Source organism: Homalodisca vitripennis, chromosome 2, assembly GCF_021130785.1.
Source record: "Homalodisca vitripennis isolate AUS2020 chromosome 2, UT_GWSS_2.1, whole genome shotgun sequence".
Lineage (NCBI taxonomy): Eukaryota > Metazoa > Arthropoda > Insecta > Hemiptera > Cicadellidae > Homalodisca > Homalodisca vitripennis.
Window position 1 is genome coordinate 39,765,924 of NC_060208.1, and position 27,188 is coordinate 39,793,111.

The following is a 27,188-nucleotide window of genomic DNA, read 5'->3' on the forward strand; positions in this document are numbered from 1 at the left end:
GTCGTATCATTAATAAATTATCATTACCTCACTCAAATATTCAACATGTTTAAATTACATTGTATGTTTCAGTAGTGTATTAAATATGCAGGCATTAACTTTTCATTAACTATTAGAGTATATATCTGTATACCTGTATTTTTAGTTTATTCATATATTGAATTTAGTATAAATAGTAGAAGTATTTAATAAATTAAAATTAGTAAAGAAATTAAAATATAAAGTCTCAATCACTTGAAGGAAACATATAACGTGAAATAAAGTTAGGAATTCCACATTTTATATAATCCAATTTATTTCAACTGTGACCCATAAAAATATAAATCCCAAAATTCTTTCTAAACTAACTGATCAGATACAAAACTTCCAGCACAGTAGGAATAAGGTTATTTTAATATTGAAGGTGACTGTGTGCATCGTGGAATAAAAAGCTGAGAGTGTAATAAAAGTTTTGAAGTTAAAGGAATATAAATGTGTCTTTATTAAGATTTAGTGGCTGCTTATGAATAATTTTAGAAATTGCGAAATAACTATTTTCATACGTCTGATACTTAACGTATCAATCCATAAGTTAAAGATAAATTTAATTGTGTTTATCTTAAAAAAATAATGTTCAATAGGTTCAATAATGCTGTATACTTGGGGTAGTTGTTTACTTATAAATCATTTTTACAATTAATACAAAATACATTATTCTCTTTACAGAGACTTTTTATGCGATATCGGCAATTTTGATATCGTCATCTTCCTGGCATCAAATTGAGATTAAAGTAACATAATTGCATTATGCACGCTATGAACATTGCCATCATCCTGCCAGGTAGGATAAATAAGGTTATATACAAAGCATTAAAAGCAATCTGGTTTTCCAAGTTGTTCTATTCTGTGATCTTGCAATTTCTTCAAAGTTACAACTATTTTTTATTCCGGTGTAGTAGATTTAATAGTTTCTAGTTAAAACAATATATTTTTATGATTAAGAATACTCTGACTTGGGATCTCATATATTATTGATCACCTTACAATTACCAAAGAGTGTATCACTTCAAGAGCAACATCATTTAAACAATTCTTTTAAAACGAACTTCATATATCTCGCCGTCAGATAAAAAGAATGTCTGATCCTCTTATAACAATCTATTTGATAACTAGGGAATACTATTAAAATATATTTAACTCAAGATTTTTCAATACAAATTGTGTGCTATATGATAGGAATTAAGTATGAACATGTGCAGTTCTCTTTTTAATAAGGGGTTACATAAGATACATACGTTTATATAGATCTCCGATATACACCGAAATATTTCGCTGTATGGATAAAAGAATTTAACATCCAGTTATAAAATATATTTGAAAATTAGATAATAATATTAAAATATAGAAACTGAATAGTGGAAATAGGATAGGAATAATGTTTTTATGTGTACATTTGAAGTTCTTTTACTAATAAGGGATTACGTAACACATATACGTATATATAAGGCCAGCCTCTTCAGTGTATGTAGCCGTCACTCTTATGTATTCATCGTTTGAATCCAGATGGGCCGAGTAAGACTAAATCAATCTATATCTAATAAAAATTAAAGTTGCGTAATGTTCGTACTGAGCTCTTCGTTATATTTTTGTAATTAATATTGTATTACTAGATAATTATTACTGTAACATATTATACAATATGATTCCTTCCAAATAATCAATATTTACATAGAAATATAGATCGTAAAGTACATATATTGCAAAAGATATTTGTTCTTTACGTTCGTTACGTCTAAACATTTTTCCCTACGTAGAATATAAAATAATTTAATTCTTTATAATTGCGTGGAAATGTTACCCCTTCGCTATGGAAAGTGGCAATGGTATTACATTCAAGTGTAACGTAATTTTCTTCATTAACTACCATAGAAAACTGTAATTTAATATTAAATTATAATATATACAGCAAAAAAAAAAGATAAGAACACATATTTAACAAGTACAGAAAGTCTTATGTTTTGCAAATAATACTAATTACCATTATTGACAAAATTTATATACATGGACCATTGTGTTCAACGATTCAACTATAGATTATATTTCATCTTCATCAGCAGCACTGTTTGTTGATCACTTAAAACTGCTAAAAGCGTTATTAGTGATGGGATTTGTCCAATCATCTATGAATTCAATAATGGTTAATGGAATATACCGACTAGCATCCCATATTCCCTCTTGCTACCACTACAAAGCATATTTTAAATAACACAACAACTCTTTTTTAGGTTATGTTTTTTATTTGCTCCTTAATACATTCATGTAAATCTTTTAAACTACACATCATATTGAGCAGTAAAAAGGAACTCTGTGTGATGTATTTGTTCTTTGAAAAGGGCTGTAATATATTCCAGGGATCCATACGGTTAGTAGTTTATTGACTGAGCGCTTAGCGACGCCTACCCAGCCGGTTTTTGGTGAACGAAATCCGACTTCTTCTGTTTGTCTGTCTGTACAATTACTGTTCAATAAGTAGATCTATAAAGTGAAAATTCGGTGTGATATCTTACCTGTACTACTCCAAAGTCGGCTTTAAATATGATAATCATTGACCATTAGTAGTCTATAAAAAAGTGACCCTAGCTATGTTTTTGTAATAGGTAACAATGTTGGAAATGGTAAAAGCTCATAATAAACCAATCAGTTAATATACTATTTGGTATACTACCAATATGTGAATAATATATAAACATTTTAAAAACAATCTAATCATATTGCATTATTCGCTTTAACCGTATGAGATGGAGTTGTAACTTTGAGATTATACTAACATGTACAGTATTATATAAATTTTGTATGTCATCAGATTCAAACTGAAACCAATTTTGTTTATTCATAATTTTACTTAAGGAAACAAAGTAAAAATTTTTACTTGTCTGATACAAAAGGTTTGGTACCTTTGCCATTTTGCATGACACATTTACGGTAGCAGAAAGAATGTAAATTGAGGGAACAGTCACTTATATGATTCGATAGACAATTTTCTACACTACAATTTATGAAACAAGCGAGCATACCACAGCAAATTGTACCGTCTGCAAATCACAACAGACACTATAAAAATGTTTATGGATCGACGAGGAGAAAATCAAGTCCGTCCACTGATTAGGCAAAAGATACTTAGTAGATATATAAATCTTCATACAAGGCCTAGACGAAACAAAGGAAATGCAATATATTAATAACAGAGATTTGGATGCGAAATTTCATACCGTACTTCAGCTAGATATTCATCCTTTCGAAAAAAATATTACTGAGGGCAAAACAAAGGCAACAAAGGGAGATGGTGAGCCGCAAAGTGAGCATACATTTGGGAAACTAAACTAATCAAAAATATTATTAAACTAATATTAAAATTTAATAAATATTATTATGAAATCGGAACAGCTTTAAAATCTTATGGGTTTGTCTCTATACTTACATAGGTTTATGGACACATCATCCCGAAAACCGTTGAGGTATATAAAAGAAATTTGGAACCAATGCAGGTTTATTGGAGAGAAAGACACTGTCAGAGTTATGATTTTTCGCTCTATCCCTAACACCCAAAGAGCAATACAATCGTAGATGTAGACGCTTTTTTACTCATAGGCTTCTCAGTGTAACATATTTATAAACAAACACACCTATAAATCCTTTTTTACAAATATTCTCAAGCTTTCATTTGAAAAATTCAGTAATCGTAAGAGACTATTATCATCTATATATGCGAATCAACATAACAAAAATAATTTCAAAAATTACTTAAATCTGAAATTATTTTTACAGAATTCTGAACTAAATAAGTTTGAGTAATTTGGAAATCTAGAAAACTAAACAATATAATAAAAATATTATTCCTTACAACTCGTTTTAAATTGTTTTCCTTTAAAAAGATTATAGTAAATAGGATATATGCCATCCTTATATTTAAAAAAAATTTATAAAACTACATTCTGAGATCTGCAAACTGATCTCTTCATCAGGTAAATACTTAACTTAAAACATAACCCCAATCTAGCTTAAATAAACAAATCATACCAGATTGCTTCAAATAATTGAATAAAAGTAAATCTCTTGAATCAGTATTATACAATAATTACTCCAAAGCTTAAGCATAGCGAACTTGGCACTGCCTTAGACTTTGATAATTTTACTTCTTTGAAGAGTATATGCGTCAGAATGTACGTATGGCAGAAGTTTTTCATCAAAAATAAGTAAAAATTAAAAATATTTTAAGCTTAAAAAAGAAGCAAAGCTGTAAGTTCTATGGCATAAACATTATAACCATAACATATATTGCTGATGTATTAACAACATTTTTAAGCTGTATTTAGAAAACATTTCTAAACAACGACTTTTCTAAGCTGTTCAGGGTAGCATCCTGTTTACCTAATTATAAGTCTAGTAGTAAATGTGATGTTAGCTCGATCAGACCAGTCTCTTGAAATTATACTGCGGTTAGGATCTGATATTGTATGTTAATTTTTATATATTTTTTTATTTCTGCTTGGGTATTAAACAAACTTAGCTTTGCTCAAACATATAACTGATATGGGTAAAAGTGTCGATAAGTATATTTAAATACCTATCAGTGTATTTAAATTTCCAGAAAGTGTTTTTTATCTAATATAGATAGATGGCCCTATAAAGTGTTAATGTTTTTTTGGGGAAGCAGCATTGAGGGAGGCATTCTGTCGCCAAAATGTATTACACTTTTATGTAGCTTAATTCATGACTGAATTCAATTAAGTCACGCAATGCGTTAAGGAGGTGTACTATCTCCATTATGATTTTAATTTATAAGAATGATCTCCTAAAATGAGACTGGAACTCAATAATATATCCATATGCTAACGATACTTTGTTTACTTGAGCAGCGTAATACAAGCGATTAAAAATAAAACCTAATAGGAACGTATTAGATAGAAAATAATAAAACATAAATTTTGAAGAATTTCAAAATCAATGTTTTATTTTTTATGTCATGACACACCGGGTGAAGTTTTATCAGAAAACTTCAGTTTGTCTGTCATAAATACCTCTGTTTATACAGGTGTGAATTTATTAACATAGAGATTGTTGAAATATGTTAAGTACTTGTAGGTACATTTAGATAGGAATTTTAAATGGAATCACCATTACGCCATTGAATCTAAAAGTTTCAGAAAGAATAATTACTCTTCTTATAGGATAAGAAGTACATTTATTAGTAATTATATAAACGGAATCATGCAATACAGCAGTGCGTACGACTATAGTTCATCCAGTTATAATGACTCAGATGAATCCTGTACGCACTATTAATCATATTGAAATAATTGGTCACGATAGTCATAAGCTTTTTGAAAACTAGCTGTTACAATCGGCATTGTACACAATTTAAAGTTTAAGTTTACTTTTTTAAAGCACGGTATAATATGATGGTGCTCTTTGCTATTTTTCAAACATAATTAGGCATACGATTTTATTATTATTTCAGCGTTAAGATGATTAGTGGTAACGAACTGACTCTTCTATAAGGTTTAGCACGTAAAGGAGCACTTCCGGTTTGAATGAACTGTATTTCAGGACCTATTCAGGCCAGGTGGGGTATGTGCACTTTTCACTCTATTGAGAAAAATGCGTATAAAGTTATTTATACCATATCACTTTTTCATTGTATTCTAAATATATTTTTACAGTCAGATATCTGGGTTATTTTTGTACTTGTGACATAAGCAGCAAGACAAAATATCAGTATTAGCATATCTATTATTTCTATTTCTTTTACTTTAAAGCATTATTTACTCCACATGGCTTCCTATCAATAAGTAACTAACCCACTTGGCTTCTCAAATTTTCAGCAAATTAGGTTTTTGTGGAGAACAAATAACTCTTAAAAAGATTATTTTTTATGAGAAAAAAATATTGACTTAACTAACAAGGAGAAGTTATACGTTTAATAAAATGTTCATGTTCCTTTAATGTTCAGATTTCATTATTTTATTAAACTCAGCCTCCTCTTTTTCAAGGGGTTAATTTGTCTCTTTTAAAGATCCAGCTTGTGGTGGTGGTATGAGAGTAGCTGGCTTAGTTCCATGTACATATTTCTTAAGATGATGTAAATGGATGTAAAACTCACGGAAAATTGGGATATGAAGGGTAGAAGGCTTCGCAGCTCAATGTACTTGAAGTATTGAATTTTGATTTTGTTTGTTCATTCCGAGCGGAAAAAGTACTGGAACTTCTTTGTTATTGGATATATTTTTGCCGCAATATTTAATTGACCGAAACAAGCATGAAAAACAAAACTATGGAAAATAGCAAGAAGGTTGATCTTTTCTAATGTTTAACCACTGGAATTTACTGTATCCTACTACGTATTTTACAAAAACAACGTTATCGGCTGCAAACTAATATATAATCTTTAATTGAGATTACTATGAGCTGTTATTGTTCTTTGTGATGATCTCACTCCAGTGAAAGGGAATAAAATATCTCTTAAGTTATATCTCTTGCTCTTCTCGATCATACTAAAGTCCTGATCGCACTCATTAAAGGAATGACCAGAGACGAAGAATTTGTGGTTGCCCAATTTAATATTTATTAATTGTGTTAACTACTTTACAGTCAACAAAATTTAAAGATTGTGTACAAAACAGTCAGAGAGCTCTTATTTTTCCCCACAGTTGTCACTAAAAGCGAAGATATAATCAACTTTAGAAAGCAAGCTGTTTACAAATTTTCATACACACGAAGCAAATGCTAGGCAGCTTCTAGAATACTGGGTTCCATCCCACATGAACATAGTTTCTTGACCAGTACATTTTGTGCATTATATATATATATATATATATTGGTTATACGTCCCCAATTGCCCACTGTAATAAACTTTACTACATGACAGAACTGGTTTTGGTGGTTTTGGGGAGATCAAAGACTGTTACAACTTTAGATTCTTCTTGATTTCCAAATTCCACTGTTTCTTGTTTTGCTTTACGCGCACTTTCATCCTTTGTAAGGTGCAATTCCTTCTTGGTGGTCAGATTTCTAAGCTGGAGTTTTCGCATAAATTATTTTATTTTTTCCTATGTCATACTTGCATTGATAAAAATGCTTAGTAGTTTTTCTGCTGCATGTAGTTTACTTTATCGATCCTTGTGTTCCATATCACTATTTCTCAATTTAGACGCACTTTTCCTATTCCACATCTCTTCTTTACGTTGTCTTATCCTTGGGTGCTCAACTTCAGCGGGTTCAATATTAGCTGATTTCTCTTCTTCAATACTATCACATTCTGATGATTCAGGCTCGTAGGTCTTATCTTGATCATTCTCATCATCTCCTGAAATTTAATAATGGCCATCAATATTTATGGAATTACTACTTTGTTGAAACCCTCAGGGTAATCTTACATATATTACTGTTTAATTGTGTATCAATAGTAGCCTATTGTTACATTAAATCAGAGGTACACCTGCTTTTCTGCACAAATAAAACCAAAAATAAAATCAGTGGCATAATATTACTAATATAAAGTTTTTTAAATATTAAAACTATTTTTCAAACACAAACTATAAAATTTCATGAATCCAAGCAGTAAAATACAATAGGAAATACAATATTTCTATTTGGCCTAAGTAATCTATTTTATTAATAGTTTGTATTTAAAATATTTCGTGATGCTAGGCTTTTGAAACAGTTTTCTCTGTAGTAAGTACCTATGATATAATAATAAGGCTTTTAGATTAAAACTAGACATTTATGGCTAATACCTCTCTGAAATTATTATAAGCATTTTATCTTTTAAGGATATATATATATATATATATATATATATATACACACACATTAAATTGTATAAATGGCAATAGCCTTATTTAATTTCAATAAACATTGAATCACAAAAAGTACTTGCTCCACCGGGAGCAATATATATATTAGAAGGAATACTTGTTTATGGAAATAAACTAATTTATAGAGCACCATACTAAATAAACTTACATTTATAACCTATAAATAGTGCCTCTTCAGAAGTACCCGTCATTTATTTCCACAAGGTCCATGATTGTAAAAAACAGTCCAGAGTTGCTTAGGATCCAACTGGAATAGGTGACACTTACCTCACTTGGCTTCTAAAATCTCATAATCCAATTGGCCATTAAAAAATAATTGAGATTGAATAAGTAAATAAAATAAATGAAAAAGTTCGTTCTCAATATATCCGCTTGACAATAGCTTTTGTCAATATTTTCACTGATCATACTTTTCTACCAAATTCCTATATCTTAAGCTCCTGTGCTATACTATATTAGTATACATTAAGTTAATAATAATTCATACTAGTATTATTCATTCTATGACGGCGCAAATCATTCTATAGGGATTTGGCTGAGCGTTTTAGATATATCTTCCTTTCAGCAAACGTTTTTTATTTCAGCAAATTGTATGGCTAAGATGAGAAGTCATGATATAAAATGCCAGTGTAAGTGTGTGATAGGAGTGTTGTTGTAAACCATGTAATTTTCAGGGACAATGAATGACATTAATAGTGTATAAAGTTAATACACAGATGTATTCTGATGTATTATGAAATTTCTTCCCTGTTCCTTCAAATGTCCAAGGACAGGGTAATTTTGGTAATGTTGTGGTGTTTTTGTCCCCTGTTCCTTCCAATAGAGAAGGACAGGGTAATATTTTTGGTATACAATGAGTTGTATTGATAGTGATGTTTCTTCCCTGTTCCTTCAAATGTGGAAGGACAGGGTAATATTGTTTTTAATCACTATATGAGGTTTATTGTGTGTAAACAATTGATTATTGTGCCATTGTAATCCCTGTGAATTGATTGTTTTGTAATTAACAACATCTGGTAATGGTTTACATTCGTGACACTGGCGCAGGCGTACGATTAAGAACACCGTGAAAGACTGACAGCCATACAATTATACGGAGGGAATATTTTGTAAAAAGGAATATCCTCCAAGAGCTCAATGCCTCGCGGGCTGAAATTGTTATTAGATTGGAGGAGCAGGTAGCTGTGATATTAGAGACACGCGATAAAAGAATTACTCTAGATCCCAAAACTTTAGGATTAGAGGAAGAACACTGCTTCTACTCGACGTCTGCACCTTCTCGTTCTGGCTTCAAGACTCGACTGATCCCCCTCTCTCTCCAGCGAGCCGGGTCGGAACGTATCGCCGTAGTCATCTCGATCAGCTGATGTACCGGTCTAACTAAACAAACAACGTCCACGCACCGCGTCTAGTTAACAAAAGGAGCCTACTTCCTACCGCGATTCAGCATAAATAATTACGACTACGGTACAAAATGGAAATGCAAAATAATTCCTGTTATTCGCAGATAATAATTGTAATCTACATTACAAGGAAAATAAATTATAATGCATTTATATGAAACAAGTTTAAAAGGAATTCTGATATTAAGAGTGTGGGTGTAAGTAAGGGCTAAACTGTAGGACCGATGAATTTGAACTTGGCTAGAATCAGTAAAGAGATTGGAAAAGTGTAGACTTCTAAATAAAACTAGACAAACACGAATACGTGTTTAGAAGAAGTTTTAAAGAAAGTTAGGAGGGGATTACAGGACTTTCTTATGCTGCGGGCATCTCCTGAAAATGTAAGTGAGCGTTCTTTCTTTTCTTCAAGTATAAAAGATCATACCCACATAAACATCAAATAAACTTTTTATCAGTAATACTAATATACTAACAAAATATTTAATGGGTAAATGTGTTAGATAAAGTGTGTAATGTTTAAGTACCATAATTTTACTTATGGTTTGATTAAGTCAATATGCTATTCAACAACAATCCTTAATGCATTATAAACATTTTACTTACAGTTCTTTGTAATTTTTTCAAATATGGATATAGTATTTGTACACACACACACACACACACACACACACACACACACACACACACACACACACACACACACACACACACACACACACACACATATATATATATATATACATAAAACATATCATTTTACATTATTAATAGTTTATATATTTTATTATGAAGTTATGAGAGCTATAAAATATGAAATAAAAATGTATCCAACAGAAACATATATGTTTTTTCCATGGCATTTTCCACACATCACGATATAATTATGTCGCTAAACTTCATATCTGTTGATTAATAGTTTGTTACCTAGTTATTCTTCACTACTGAGTTGTAATTCATTACATAACTGGCAAAACGCACATAAAATTACATTATAAAAACCCCAATTGATACTCTTAATTTACTCAAAGCGGAAATCCTAGTATTTTTATTTTAAACCATTTACTATCACAGCCCATGAGAACAGTATGGCCAAAACTACTCTAACTATAACATATATTATAAAATTCCTAAATTATTCAAGGTAGGATTACGCTACACCACGTGTTGCGTAACATGCATCGCTGAAGTTGCATCAAACTTTCAAAAAAAGCTCATTCATATTCCAGAATATGCGGATAGATAGAAGGACGAACAAATCATGTAAATCTTTTACGTCTCCTACGGCAGGCAAAATAGCAGAAGTATCATCCCACTGAAACTTGTGTATGTGGAAATGAAGTTTTACGATAATGGTAAAACCAACCGGTGAATTTTTTTTTAATATATTGCCACCTAGTGCATTTGTTAATTACTTTTGATTTTGCAGCAGTGTTCAAATAATAAAAGTTTCCTAATCCAAGCAGGGCATAACAATGCAAAAATGTGCTGTAGTCATCGAGTTTTACCATTGGCTTTCCATATCCTTTTTACTTAATCAATATCTTCATAAAGTCACATGTTGAAATTTGAAATGATCGAGTTTAGTTCGTTTAGAAATTTATTTATCCTGTTTCTCGTTATCCTCATGACCACCTATAAGACCAATGTAAAATTACTCAACTGACGCACAGCCAAATATCATGGAGTGTCATCTACCATCATCGAACTCAGTGTTGCTAATTTATAAATGAATTTTACGCAACATAAAAAATGAATTGGTGAGTACCTTTATGAGATTCTTTCTGGACAGACAGACTGACTGATAGACAGGCAGAAAAACATAGACAGAAATTACATTTTTAGCCCACGAGTTGGCCAATTATTATCATTCATTGGAGTTGCATTTGTATGTAGAAACTGTTAATATTTTTAATTGGTTCCAATTCACGGCAAACAGTTAATGAGGTGTAAAATATATGACATGTTACTAAACGATATTTTATCATAGACAAACAGATATATTGCCTTTATTGTTTGAATATGTTTTCGAAAGTTATTATGAAAATTTCCTGAAAGTGATAAACATCCTTTAAGCAATACATTTTTTGTTTAATATCCTGGTTGTAAGGAAGTGCTAAGGAAAATTAAGAAATACAAATATTTCACTAGAAATTAGAATCAAATTAATATCGGTTATTTGTATATTCACTAGCATATTCTCTCATATTTTTTCTTCCTTTCATGATTTTATTATTTTTCTATAATAACACCTTTACAATGGAATAAATGTATAGTGTAGTCAAACAATATTTGATCAGGTTCACCATTTAGTTAACTACAATCAGACAATAAAAACAAATCTTCATCTAGATTACAGTTAAATTTGAAATCTAATTTGATGTACGTACAATGTAGGATTCGTTTTTTGGCTTCTCTAGTATTTTATTTATATCTTCAGGATTTGGACTCCATATTCCAGGATTTAAGTCTGTGCAAATTCCGGAATTCCGACGTTATACTAAGCGGAAGCTGAATTCAAAATTTGAATTGAGTCAATCCTTCCCACTTCAGCTATGTTAGTTTTTGATACAAAGGCAAATAGTTAGTTGTGTTTTATTTTAAAAGTAATCCAATTTATAAAACCTATATTACGTATATTTTAATAGGCAATATATCTTACAGTGCTTGGAACCATGTTGAAAATGGATTAAATGCTCACTGGAGTTTTGATTGGGTATACAGTTGCATATTTTGATGCCAGTTAAATTAACGAAAGCTTAACGCTCGGTAGAGTGGTGGGTGGGAAGGCATGTATAGAAATGCGATTTCATACAAGATTACTGAAGTGGTGTGTAGCCAACGTTAAAACGCACACACTTACACACACACAAGGTACGCTGTTAAATATCATCACCGTCTGTAAATAACTCTAAATTTAAAACCTTTTCAACTGTACATGCCTCTTGCAACTATATATTTGTATTTTCAGCGTACCTGTTGGAATTCCCTGTTAAAATATTTACACACACAATAATTGTTTACTTACACAAAATCCGTCACATCATAAACACATAGCTACTAATAAATACTAATTTTGGTATTTAATTGAATATGAGTATTTAATTATATCGCATATTTAAATAGACAGAGGACAGAGTGCCTTTGTACCTCATGACTATTGTTTATTCTTGGACAATAAGGAACCAATGTACTCGTACTAATGTGCAAGTCTCTAGAATTTCTCTAGTAAGATTTATCGCATAATCGGACAGACAATCAGATACCGGTGTACTGTCATTTGAGCTTTGACCCTAAAATCTGTCCATCGCTTCCTTGGACCAAAATAAATCTAGTTATGAGTTTCATGTTTCTAAGACCGTTTTATTAAAAGTTGTCGCTCAGGCAATAAGGCGAACAGAAACTCAAAAGTATGGACTAACTTTTGGCCTTACGACCAATTAACAGATTTTTCCATTGGCCAAGAAGAAGATATATTTCAAGTCTCTATTCATTTTACATCAATTGTGGTTTCACAGATGATCTGTCTTTTGACTTTGTAATCCCAGAGTCTATAGTGACGTTCCTTAGATCAATAGGAACTAAATATGTCCTTAGTTTCGAATTCCTAGACAATTCTATCAAGAGTTTTGCCACACATGGACAGACAGACGGGTAGACACACAATTTCAATAACTATAAGGGACTGTATGGTGCAGCAACTAACAAAATGGATAGATAGAAGTGATAGAATGATAGTGATAGAAGTTCAAACTAATACAACATTATTTATAGTAAACCAATCATAAACATATTTAAATGATTTAAAGGTTGAGATAGTATTTTCTGTAAATTTTATGTGTCTCAAAAGATAATCAAAACTTCTAAATAAAAGTTAAAGGTAGAAGATTCCTAACAGGATTTAGAGTTAAAACTTAATAATGAGCTTTTTAAAGCTAGTCCTTTGTACTTATAACTTTTTCAATAACAGTATATTCGTTATTTTTACTTAATGTTTGTGTATCCTTAATATAATTCTTTGGTTTTTGGGTCTAAATTTCAGTTATTAATTCGATAGTAAAATATCTTACTTCTTTGTAGTGTCAATGTAATTATAGTGAAACAGCGTTTTACTCCGTAAAATTTTCGTATAAAGCTTTAGTTACTTTTGCCACCATATGTATTATCAAATAAATCGTGATTTAAACAAATGTTTCTAAATAAAGTTCGTGGTGATAGGTCATTCGGCTTTGGATAAATGAACTACTGCGTATCAGGTTCCCTCATTTATAACACTCTATTATTCCTTGTAGAATATCAAAGAGTTTGCTTATTATTTCGTCGTTCATGAAGATAGATACTTCTTAAAATTATTTTGCACTAGAGCAAATGTTCACGGCTGCGTATGTAGTGTATCTGCAACCGTGAACATTTCCAATAGTAAAATATATTTTAGGTTACATTAGAGAACTGAAATTATCTAATCTATATAAATTGTCTACTGAAATCATTTACGAGTATTTACTCGTATTTAAACTATAACAAAAGTATATATACAAAGTACAAGTATATAACAAAAGTTTTTTTAAATATAATATATATGTTTGTAATTATAGTTTTTAGTATAATTGCAACGAAATATTGAAAATATAATATTAAAATTAACTGAATGGAAGTACAAATGGTAGTTATTTAGTGATATATCCACCGACATATAGGTACTATTGCTATTTTTCTCGTAATACTTGGAGGATCTGTATATAAAATCTACATCGTAAATAATGAAATTCGATCGCTCTCGTATCAATATGAGATATAGTACCATAGCCGCGGAACCTTAAACAATTACATTTTTACTCACAACAATTACTTTTACAATAGGGTTTATGAAAGGAGTTATGGAAATGAAACAGTTCTTTTGAGCAGAGTTCCAAAACTGTTCTGCATGTCCTGGGAATTAAATATAAACGGGTTTAAATGTAAATTGGCAAATATATTATATGTTACAATTGTTATTTTGATACTTAAAAGTTTTGGAAACCTTTTCCCTCAGCAGTTTAAACGGTTGATAAATAAATGAAGAATCAATTTATTACAACTTATAAAATATGAAACTAGAGATGGTTCCAAAAGAACGCAACGACAGCGTTATTAAACATACGGACCTTTGACCATTGAACAAGAAATCAGTAAATATTTTCCTGAACAAAGACTCTAGGACCTGTACATCAAAGTTGCTGCACATAAGGACAGACAACAACACGTATTGTGGAAAGCACTGTTGTCCTTTAATAAATAAAGTTGAAATGCATTTATTGAAGATATCCAAAATCATTTTGGTGTTTGCCGATGTCATTTATTATCGGAGAGCCTTATGGCTGTATGTGTCTTTCTGTTAATTACCCTGAACATTAAAATCTGCACACACTTGTTTGAGCGTATATTGTCATACTCTAACAAATAAATGTTTAAACATATTGATGACGAACCCCTTGAAGTATCAAATAATGTAGTTGAATAAGCTGAACCTGAATATAGTTTTTAAGATATTTTACGAATTATAAGCTAATGGGCTTTTGATTCTGAGAGGTTTCTAAACCTTGAAGTCATTTTTCCGTAACTGGAGCTCAAAGTAGTATTTTACTTTATTTTTTGAAATAATTTTAATGTCTAAAACTAATAAACTTGTATTCGAACAATTAAAAAAGTTGTGAAACCATAAATTGAGCTCCATATTTGTTTCTTAGGACCCTTGTTTAGGTACTGTAAATTAATTAGGAGCATTTCTCCATACTTATTGCAGTGTTTAAAGAAATCTTCGTTGACTTAAACTGTTAAGACCACAAAACTTAATTTCTAAACTAGCTAGTACATCAATTACTTAACCCATAACAGCTATAGTGATAAGATTATTCCTCGCAAAGAGTGTTCTTTCTTCATTAATCGTATTGATATGGGTTATTATATAGATCACTGCCAATGTCTATGAAGTTCTTTTTTTGTTTCATTGACTACACAGTATCATAACAGTTAATGAGTTTCTAAAATATACATCCTCCTAATTCATTTATAAAAAGCATTATTGTTTTAAAAATTACTATTAACATTGAAAATTATTAAGAATATTTAGTTTAAATATAATTGATAATTAATTATCTGCATAGCGTTAGCGAAACATCACGAAAGGGGCTGCAACAATTTCATTTCTCACCGAGGCTCTATTTTTCCCCACGATATTTCAAAATCTAAATGGCCTATAGGATTTATATTACGCATGAAGCTTAAAGTTTATGTCAGTAGCAGTGAGGTTAATGATGGTTCATGTCACTGGGTTTTGACGGGGCTTTAGAAAACATATTTATGTTGTTCTTTTAGATAACTTTATGACAACAAAAAAAAATAACAGAAAATCAATTTTTTAACAAACTGCATATAATAATATGAGATTTTAACATGTAAAATATGCATTCTTAGATAAAAATATAGTAGAAATAAAATGAAGGAAACAGGATTTTTCCGGACATTTGCCATCGTTCAGTGAAACAAGAAATCAGTAACACTACGTTTCGAGATCTGCAATCTGATCTATTCTTCAGGTAAAGAACTAACCTAACACATAATTACCAACTAGGTTAAAATAAACAAATCTTACCAAAGCGTTGTGGCACGCTTAAGCCAGGAATCACAACCACCATGTTGTTTGTCAACTTCACTAACTCTATAAACATGCACTTAATAAAAAACTATATACAACACTAATCATTAAAACTGAACTACGGATTACAGGTCACAATACGTCTTCATTCGTCTACTAACCACCTACGACTGAACGATGGCAAATGTCCGGAAAAATCCTGTTTCCTTCACAATCTTTCCATCGTCAAAAATAACCTTCAAACAAAGAGAAAGTCAATGTTTACAAAACTCAATGAAAAAATTACATTTGGTGAAATCATGCGTTGTAGTACCTACCCTAGTTCACCTATTACTTTTACACTGCTATGAAAGTTGACTTAATGAACGGAACTGAAAAATGTTCAAGTAATATGAAAAAGGATTTTATCTGCAGACTTAAAACTTCATTTTCCACATAGACAATAATGATTTCTATGACGGTGCATATCTAAATATGGAATTTTTATGATCATCATCTAACCCTATTTATCACTTAGTAGGTTGATAAATTTCCTATTTAAATTTGCCGAATGGATTTAAAATTTCTTTCCTGTATGATTTCATTTGACAGGATGTCTCGAAAATATTTATTGAAATCTATTACTATCTACGGTAAAATAAGAAAAAATATAGTACAGAAATAAAACTGTATACTTGTACGCTTTATGTATTCGGTATCTTGTGGGTAAGGAAATACTGTGTTGGTGAACAAACACAAGCATGATAGTTTGCATAAAGTCAGCAGTAAATGGTCTGCCAAATATCTTCTCAGTAACGTTATGGAACCTCTATTCAGCGTCGCACCTTTACCATAAATTGTCTTTTGGTTTTAGGTGAACACTGCGCAGCAGTTTCAGTACACTCAGTGTGACATTGGTCTAAAATTTAATAAAAATAGTTCTAATAAGTTAACATAGAGAAACCATCATGGCAAGAAAGTACTTTAGCTTTTGAACTTATAATGACCTTGGGTGTGTTAATAAAAATTAGTTGGTATGAAACAACATACAATTTTTAAGAGAATACATAAATGGTGATTTTGGCTTTCATCGGTAACGACTAGTGTCATCTGAAACAATAGAACAGGAAGGCGCTGGACAGGAGGGGGAAGGGCAAGCCGCTTCCGGCTCTAAGTTTTGGCTCTAGGCCTTGTGTCAATGAGTGTGTGTATTTTTTTAGGTTTGTTTGATTGTTTTAATCTTTTTATGTTTCCTAGTCACTTCTTTTATAATATTGATACCCAAAGTGGTATAACCTCAACCGAAGGTTAACTTAGCGGTTGGTCTTCTAGTTTTATGTATGGAGCCTCCATAAATTAGCTTTTTGGGTATGTTTCAACCCTGTTCTTTCTCTTCTTTACTTTATCTGTTCGTTATTTTTGTATGTATTAATATTCTCCCACCTGAAGAAAAAGATAGATTCCAATTCTCGAAACGTTGTGTTATAATTTTTATAACCTATATGACGATGTCAAATGTCCGAAATCCTGTTATCATCTCAGTCATGTTTTCTTGGAAGATTGGGATGTTAGCTTCGTACCAGCTTTTTCAAATCATAGCAACTAGTTGAAGATGTTTAAGCTAGCAACAGCCTTTAATAGTACGGGAACTCAATGAGGTTACCTATATATTTGAAAAAAATTTGCACGAAGCTTCAATTATATATAAGCAAAATCGAGTTCGGTAGGGGTGTGTAATGGTTGTTGTGTGATGGTGGACATGGAATTTGAGGAAGTCTTAACGAACAGTTGTGAATTGGTCTTGGGGGTCAACTATAAATGAAACAATAATTATGTGTAAAGAAACAGTAGGCTACTAACATATAGCGATATAAAAAGTGACATGATAACACATGTAGCTAAAGACTTGAAATTTTCCATGCGAACACAGCAACAACAGTTACGCTATACGTATTGTACTACCTTGTATATTTTGTACAGAATGCTGCACTTAAGGAACGTTTTCATTTCAATGTGTTTTTTGTTACAAATTTCTACATACACGGTATGTGTGTTTATGTTTTACAAAACAATATTTTTAGAAGCTCTGGCCACAATTTATTTCATTGGCCCAATGTCACATTTTAGGTATGAGTTTTAAGAATAAAATATACAAAATAAAACTAAATTTATTACAGTTTTGTGTGTCATACCCCTATCAATTCCTGTCACCTCTTTGTAATATAATAAACGGGTATGCTTTAATCTTAAAAACATGACCAATAGTAATTATTATTTACTAAATATTTTGTAAAAATTACTGTAACAGGATGAAGGATTGGATGTGATTAGCCTTAGGGGAGAATATAGTCACCGCGAGGCTTCGGCACATTGGAGTAAGCCCATTCACGCAACGGTGGCTCCTGGGATATAATATTGCGTTGAAAACCTGTGAATCTTCAATTTAAAGTTTCGATGTATCAGTTATCCATAATATCTGACCTTGATAAGTAAATATATACTAAAAGTGACAGTACTGTTGTATTTATATTGCTTTCCTTCAATATATTTGCTATTATGATTTTTATATTTCTACATTGGGCCACTATTGCCAGTACTAATGGTACATTATGTTATTTATCATAAATTGTTCGTTTAATATAAGTAGTTATTGTGTAACGTGAATTATTTAATTTCAATATGAAATATTCATATAGTGATTGAAAACGATAAATTGATTTATTTCAAGGTTTATGCTCTCCTATTACTTTTAAATACTTTGAATAAGTGATTATATAGATTTATAAGTCACTTTTTAAATACTTATAGATTGCAAGTTGACGTAAAAAAATGAATTCACAAGAAGCGATAAACAGACCTTGGATTCATTGAGCTACAAACTAATTACCAACTAATTAAACTTGAGATGGCGTTTTTCCCTATCAGTTTATGAAATCGTTATATTGGCATCAGACGAATGCAGCCTCCTTTTCGTTCAGACAAGGAGTTCTAGAGTCAAATTTTTTTAAGGATAAAAAACAATCTTTGGAATTGGTTAGCATTTCTTGAAAGTTATTTTATTTCTTCACAGTTGACAAAAATTTAGTGTTTATTTTTTAAATATTGATATTATACAGGTTACAAGTTTTTATTGTTTGAATAAAACAAAAAAAGTTTCAATTAGTAAAATTAAATATAATTTAAAAATTCCACGTCAAAAATCCTCCTAGGCCTTTAGTCAAAACATATATTATAATGAATTTGACTAGACATAAAAAATGTGCAGGAAGATTGGTGCCCTAAAATACTAACAAACTGTCTGAGAGGTTTCAAATCCCAAGAGTTTGGTCGATGTTTTTGAACATTTATTGTGAAAACTTACTTCAATATTAACGGTCTCTTTACCTCCAAACTTCAAAAGTCAAAATTTATCACACTGACTGTCAGAAGATATTATAAGACCAGTTTTGATTGTATTTTTGAATCAATAACATAAAAGGTTTAGCCTAAGTAGCTACCTTTTATAGAAAAATAATGTTGGTATTATCAGCTCTAAATTAATATTAACAAACAGTATACAATACAAGTGAACTAGTAAATAATTGTAAACTCCATCCGTTTAGCTAGAAAGATAAGCCTATACCACGAATACTCACAAATACAAGTCTCAGAGTGTAACAGCTTTACGTTTAGTAGTTCGTAGGCTACTTTTGACAGTCAAATAACTGTAAGAAATTTATTATTTTTCAAATATGTGTAAATGCGCTCACAATGAATTTTTACGTCTTCTTTAATCTCAAGTGCTTCATTCTATTGTCTCAAGAACCTTCTATACATTGAATTTATCTAGAGCTCTACTGCTTGGTATCAGGGATAGATTGGGGAAGTTTACATAATTTGTGAGATAAACAATTACCTCAATGTATTGTGCATAATGAAATGATCACATCACGCATGTATAAATTGTTAAAATAATTTATTCCAGGAAGAGTTTCGTAGGAAATTAATTAATGGTACCTAATTAAGTTCTTATACTCAAATTGTCAGTACAATTCAACATGGCCACACAAATTGTACAATTGCGTGGGTTGATTTAATAGTTCGCAACTATTGAGTAAGAATTTCCATCAATAGAGTGGATCTGAAGAAATATCTATAGATAAACACAACAAATTGGTTATGTACCTTTTAACTGTAAATGCTTCTAATAAGTACTGAATACTTTTTCTAAACTACATTACCATTACCAACTACATGTGGCTAAGCATAATTTATGGAGTTTTATCCTAACTGCAGGTTTAAAATCTGTTCCAGATCTCAGATGGCCCTGAAGATATAATGATGTGTGATCAAGAACGGATAAGACTTGTGATCCTGGGTGGCGCGGGAGTGGGAAAGAGCTGTATTGTTAAAAGGTTCCTGTTCAACCAGTATTCTGACAAATACAAGAGTACTGTGGAGGATCTCTACAACAGAGAGTTTGACCTTGGTCCTGTTACTATCAAGGTGAGGCCGTATACAATGTTCTATTGTAATACATCTTGTTTCAGAGTTATAGAACAAAGATATTTAGATATTAAACTTTTCTAACATGGATTTAAAGATCGTAGAAACAACATGACATTTAAAAGTATTGACCTAGTTTTTATTGCCGTAGAAATAACTATGGATTACTTACATTATAAAATTAGGATCAAATTTGTTGTGTAATTACACATTGTAATAACTTCTTTTAACAGAAGACATGTCTTAAATTTTTTTGATACATGATAAAAATGTATATACATAAAAATTGTTTTACTTAAATACTGCTACCACTATCCGCAATGGTAGTCAAGCCCAAAATATTGAAGAGTAAAGAAATGTGTCGAAATTCTTCCAGAAATATTACTTGCTTTTAACCATAGGGAAGGGAAATCCCGTACCATCGGTTTATTATTTACAAGTATCTAATCTTCAGTAAAGAATACATTTTTCTATGTATGCATTTATTATTTACCTCTATCAATTTCCTTAACAGATAACAAACAAAACTAGATAATTCCTAACGTAAAGTAGTCAAAGTTTAACAAAATATATGTAAGAATACACATCCTGTAATTTGGATACATTTTATTGAATAATGTTATTGGACTATTGTTATGTCGTAAAAAACATGTTAAACACTATTAGCTCCACATGGTCATATCAGCCAGTAAGTAGAGTATTAACTCACGATTACGGTACTCTTACTTCATTACTTGTGTCATTTAGATAATATGTGAGTATTTAATGTTTTCTTCTATATTAATCAACTGTGAAAAGCACATTTTAATAGCATCCCACTGGGCACATACATTTAATTATTTTTTTCTTTAATACACGTTATTACATTGAGCAATAATTGATAAATATGTATATTTATTTTGTTACAATCCATATTATAACTGGTATTAAATAATTTGACACCAAGAGGTGTGTCAGACGAGCTTTAATTTTATTAGGATTAACGGATTTTATCCCTTCAGGAAATCTTTTAATTAGGGTCTCTGTAACGTTCTCTCCAGAAATGGCAGGTAATTGTTCGAACGTCGAATTTCTGCGCTGCAGACACGAGAGAGAAGAATTAAAGATTACTGTTTTTGCCTGAAACACCAATATCAAATTAATATTGTGTTCATTAATTTATATCCACAACACTTTTCGGTTGAGAGTTGAGAGTATTTAATTAAAGTGCGAATGCTAGAAGTATACCTTAAACAATCATAAATGTTCGTTTTAAATTGTAAACATGTAATTTGTTATTATAAGATAACAGACAAGTACATATGCATGATGTTTTGTTATATGCATGTATTGTAAAATTAAATGAATTATTTTAGTAAATTATATTTATTAGAATTGTTCAAAATATCAGTAAAGTATGTTACGACGTTTATGTTTAAGAATGAGTGAGATAGAATTTGGTTGCCTTAGTAATAACTTGAAAACACAAGAACCTCTTCCTAGAATAAAAAAGTCTTTCTTCTACTTACAATGGGAGTCCACAGTGTAACCCTTGAAGAAAATTTAACTAAGCCAAGATATGATGGAATTTTACGATCTGTTTTCATCACCATCGATGCTAGCAGTTCTGCTAAAACCGGTTAGCGCTGTCTGAAGGTCTATAACAACCTACAATGAAGTTGTTAAAGATTGTTTATAAAAAAAGTGTTTAATCATGAATAGAGTTAGTGGTGGGAAATGATATTTATGGATTATATGGAGAGTGAACAATATCATAATCTAGAAGTTCATAACAGTTACCAAACTACCATTTCTGATAGACCGTCACTTGTCAGTTCTACTTTTTTTATTTATTTAACAATTTGAATTAATTGATTATTTATAATTTTACAAGGTAGAAGTACATAGTTCTATTACATAAATAGAAACGTAGCTTCATTTAAAATTATATATTTCGTTTACATATTCATTGTTGATATATGATGTGACGAAGACATACAGACAGACTGAAATATAATGTCCGGCATACGGTATTTTGGCTTTTCCAACACGCACCCATAAACCTAAGTACCTAAATTTGTGAATGTGCAAGGTTGATATATGAATTATATTTACCACATTGCTATTATGCATATACTATCTGAACATTCCGAATGTTGAATATGTATGAACAAATAACAAAATGTTCAAAAACTTTACCCACTATAACATATCTCCCTGGAATATACACAATAGCCAAGGCACACAATTCACTTGCAGCTCATACATTATGACTACTATCTTCATAAGTTTCCATAACCAGCATTCCTTACGATCACGATTGAAAGATTATTATTGCCCACACCAGCCATAGAAATAGGCCTAAAACTAACCAGTAACGCTATTGAACATTATTTTATGCGCACTTGTAGTAAATTTGTAAAAGGAAATACATAAACATTTAAATATAACAGATGCACGCAGTTCTAATAACAATAATATTTTATGTGTAAAACGTATAATAACAGGGCATTAGTTATCCTGTCAAAACTTTATTTTATTATTTATAAATGTGTCAATGATTTCCATGACTATAGAAATGTTTTTTTTGTCTCTACTTTCACCGCTTTTAACAAAAAAGTTTAGAATTATGTACAATATTTAATTTAAGGAACTTTAATGAAAAAGTTCAAGAAAATATCTTAGCGTCTTTGATGTCAAAACAAGGCTAACAGCTTTTTGTTCACTCTAAATGGCTTCGTCGTTGGCTTTTCTATTTAACCTGACAGATGTGGACTCCATGTTGTTTGAGTAAAATCTTGACAGTATCACATGTGACACTGCACTAAGCGGAACGAGGCATGTAACTAAACTCAATATTCATATTATATTCTTAACTACTATCGTAAAATAAATATATGCACAACACAATTCCACATATTAATTTAAACAAACTCCAATAATATAAGTTTTATTTTTGTGAGGCCTTTCGTACTCAATGAGAACATCTTCGGACCTATACAATTCCATTATTTTAAATTTATGAAACCGATTGTTTTGTATCCCAAGGTGGACATACTTGACACATGTGGCGACATACAGTTCCCGGCCATGCGTCGACTCAGCATTGCTACGGCACATGCGTTCCTCTTTGTCTACTCCATCACCTCTTCAGAGTCGTACGAGCAGGTCAAGTGCTGCATGGAGGAAGTGCGAGAGCAGCGCCCCGACTACCAGGACATACCCATAGTAGTGGCAGGAAATAAATTAGACATGGCCATGTACCGTCGAGAAGTTCGCGTAGAGGACGTATCCGAGTGGCTCTTCTGTTCTCTCCCTAAACTGAGGTAAATATTTGTAATCACGCAACCTATAGGTAAATGGTAACATTATTATTTTTGTCCCAAAGGAACAATGTATAAAAGCTCTTTCACACGCTTAGTTTTAGTCGTAACAATATGTGATGCGTCTCGATTTATACTAATTGTTAACACACCTCCAAAGGTTTTATTATTTGTTGTTGTTAAGTTATTTGGGAATTTATAACTAAAGAAATGTTTGAGATTTTTTGGAATAATCATTAAATATACAGACCAAATAAACAACAAATTGCATCTATATTGTTCCTCTCTTTTAAGTCAAACGTTTCCTGGAATTCTACAACTAAAAGAGTGTTCGTAAAAGTGTTTTAAATTGATGTTGGTTTTATGAAATTTTAAGATGGATGCTGCGATAGCTGGATTTTATATTTAAATCATTATGTTTATTTAATCAACACAATATTTAAAAATGATTTATTTATAAATTTTTTTAAACAAATTCATGGAATTCCTACAATAATATTTTTGTAACAAACATTAACGAATGTAGGAATGTATATAGGTAGAAATATCTTTCGAAAACACAATTTACATTGGAATGGGAAATTTTATTAAACATAAAAAAGGATTTATTTTGATTTAAATGGAAGTTGAATGTGGGATTTTCAATAATTAACATACGAATCAACACATCATGGTTACTTTTGCAAGACAAACAACACACGTCAATACATATTTTAAATTAAACTAAATTTGTATAGAATCAGTTTATTTAGCTTCGCGGATTAATAAACTAAGGATTTATGCAGTAGTATTATTATATACGAATGATCGTGTATCATAAATCATGTTTATTAGTAAATCAAAAGTATGAAATATAGTGACTATTTTCAAATAAATTGAAACCAATTTCTAAACATATGAATCTTTAAGCATTGCATTTCTTTTCGGTTATAATAATTAAGTATTAAAACCTCCCAATTTTATTCCAATTTTAGTTGTATCTATTATTATTCTTATTACAACATTGTCTTATAAATTTATAATAATAATTTTATGTATGCAAATCCATATTGTGGGTTTTAATTAATTAGTTAACATTGTTTCATAATTTTATAATAATATTGTTTTGTATGTGAATCCATATTGTGGGTTTTAATTAATTAGCTAACCTTGTCTTATAATTTTATAATAATATTGTTATGTATGCAAATCCATATTTTGGGTTTTAAAATATGATTTTATAAAATTATATTATAAATTTTAGGATTTTAGTTCTAACAAGAACATTTTACGTAAATAAACTACCTAAAATGTATATGGAGGGGTTGAAAATTAGTTTTGCGTACCAAAGAAATTTAATAAGTATCGATGCATTTGCTACAAATTAATGGAAAGTTCAAAAATTTACATTTATAAAGTTGTGACACAAAGGAAAATGCATATATATATATATATATATGTAATAAATATATGTATATATATAATATATAATATAAATATATATATATATATATTTAATATAATATATATATATATATACATAAATATATAATATATATGTATATATATATATATGCATTACAGAGCTTTCGTTATGACACTCAATCAGAATTGGTAGTGAGAATCTTATAACTCATGGGCTTTCAATAAATTTTGAGTTAATAAAAAAGTTATTTAAATTTATGAGTCTGGAACGAGGTAACCAGTTATAGATGGATGGCAGGGAAATAAATATAGTCAATTACCGGCCCAAACCACCCCCCCCCCGTCGGCACCACGTTAAAACAATCTCTCTGCTGACGTCTCCCTTTCACCTTTCGATAATATTCTAATCCGCGTCAGAAGTGATTGAGTTTAGTAATTTGTTTCAGAGTGAGGGATTACTGGATCTTATACATCATCAATATTAATCATCTGTAGTAAAGTAATTACTCGACGAACAAATACTGTTAATTTACATCTGATATAATAATGGTTTATTTTGTTTTTCAACTATTTAAATTTATTAAATATGTATTAGGCTACACATAGCTGGATATCGATTAATTATTGGTAAGCAATTAGTTTCATTAGTTTGTCACGTATTAGAAAATCGGAAAAACTATTACAATAAACAGCAATAAACATAAACACCTTGACGCAGATACTTCAACCTATTCCATCCATTTTCCAACATAATAAATATAGTCAATTACCGGCCCAAACCACCCCCCCCCCCCCACTAAAATATAAACAAATTTTACATTGAATATTATTGAGGATTAAGGATTGAGGAAAGGAGTTATGTTTTATAGGATACATGTATTATGAGGGTGACAGAATTCGTCAACGTACAGTGAGGCATAAACCAAAAAATACTTCGTTTCGAGATCTCCTCTTGAACCACTTCTGCAGGTTGATATCTAACATAACACGTATCGACCATCTAAAGATGAATTTAAAGTTTCTTTATGCCACGCCTCATACAAGACCACATAAAACCTGTACATATTATTCAAAACTGAATCAATACATTTAAGGCTTTATATAAAAGTAATAAGTAATGTATATAAGTACTAAATCCCTTACACTTAAAAACCAAGTCACAGTTAAGGATTTTATGTACTTGAATTATTTTGAATAATTTATCATAACATCCAAATCCCTATTTTAGCAACATTACTAGATATAATATAAAAAAGTTTCATAGCCATAGATAAATCTATAAATATAAATACCTATACTATTATGCACCATATGTTACTATAGTTATATTGGAAATGGTTCTCATTCAACTAAGAAAAATACACTTTTCCTTATAAAATGCCTTTCTAACCATTTTCTAAAAAACTTGTTTCCGTGTTCCTTCATTTCAACGAATTTTGCTTTGCGATAACCCCACTCCAGAAAAACCAAACATTTCGAAAATATATTCATGAATTTTAGTGATCAATTTCAAAGTTTTTAGCAAACCTAAACCTGAGAGACAACCTTCTTCTCCTTTGATTTTTTGAAACTTCCTCAAACCGTCCTTTATTCCACGGTGCTCTCACCTCATGGGACCCTTACTATAGTATTAGAGGAGGTGTCCACTATCCCCCACTTTTACTCAAACTTAATGAGCTATTGTTTCTAAAGGCACGCCAAAGGTCTTATAGGTTTAAAAGCAAAAGAGGGTTTTTTTCAATTCCCCTAGTAAAAAGACTGAAGGTATCGGGTCACTTATCACTATTGAGTAAGTACTCACGCACTAAGAGTAATTGCGTTTACATACGCAGTGTTGCTGGAGCTAACATTTCGAGACTTAGCAAACAATTGATGTCCCCCTACTCTCATGTTCTCTGTCACTTTCGCTTATGAACAATTGACACGGTAGCCTATTAGAGCATGAGTGCCAATGACACAAACGCTTACTTGCTGAGGGTGTTTGGCTACATTGCCAAATTGATGTGTCGAATGCAGCTGACTTAGTATTGTTACAAGTGCCAATATCATAGTAATGTGGATATTAAATTGTGTTTTGGATCATCAGAATCGTATGTGTGGTTTTCTCAAATACATCGTTATCCTGTATAAT

At 30.7% G+C, this 27,188-nt stretch overlaps 1 protein-coding gene across 1 annotated transcript in view; it reads left to right on the forward strand.

Annotated features, from left to right (window-relative positions):
* Window positions 1-27,188, forward strand: part of LOC124353821 (GTP-binding protein Di-Ras2) — a 34,472-nt gene that overhangs the window by 967 nt on the left and 6,317 nt on the right. The window contains exons 2-3 of the mRNA XM_046803840.1: window positions 20,160-20,351; window positions 23,379-23,656. Of these exons, the coding sequence (XP_046659796.1) occupies window positions 20,184-20,351; window positions 23,379-23,656 (446 nt within the window). The 5' untranslated portion in view covers window positions 20,160-20,183. The remainder of the gene's footprint in view (window positions 1-20,159; window positions 20,352-23,378; window positions 23,657-27,188) is intronic.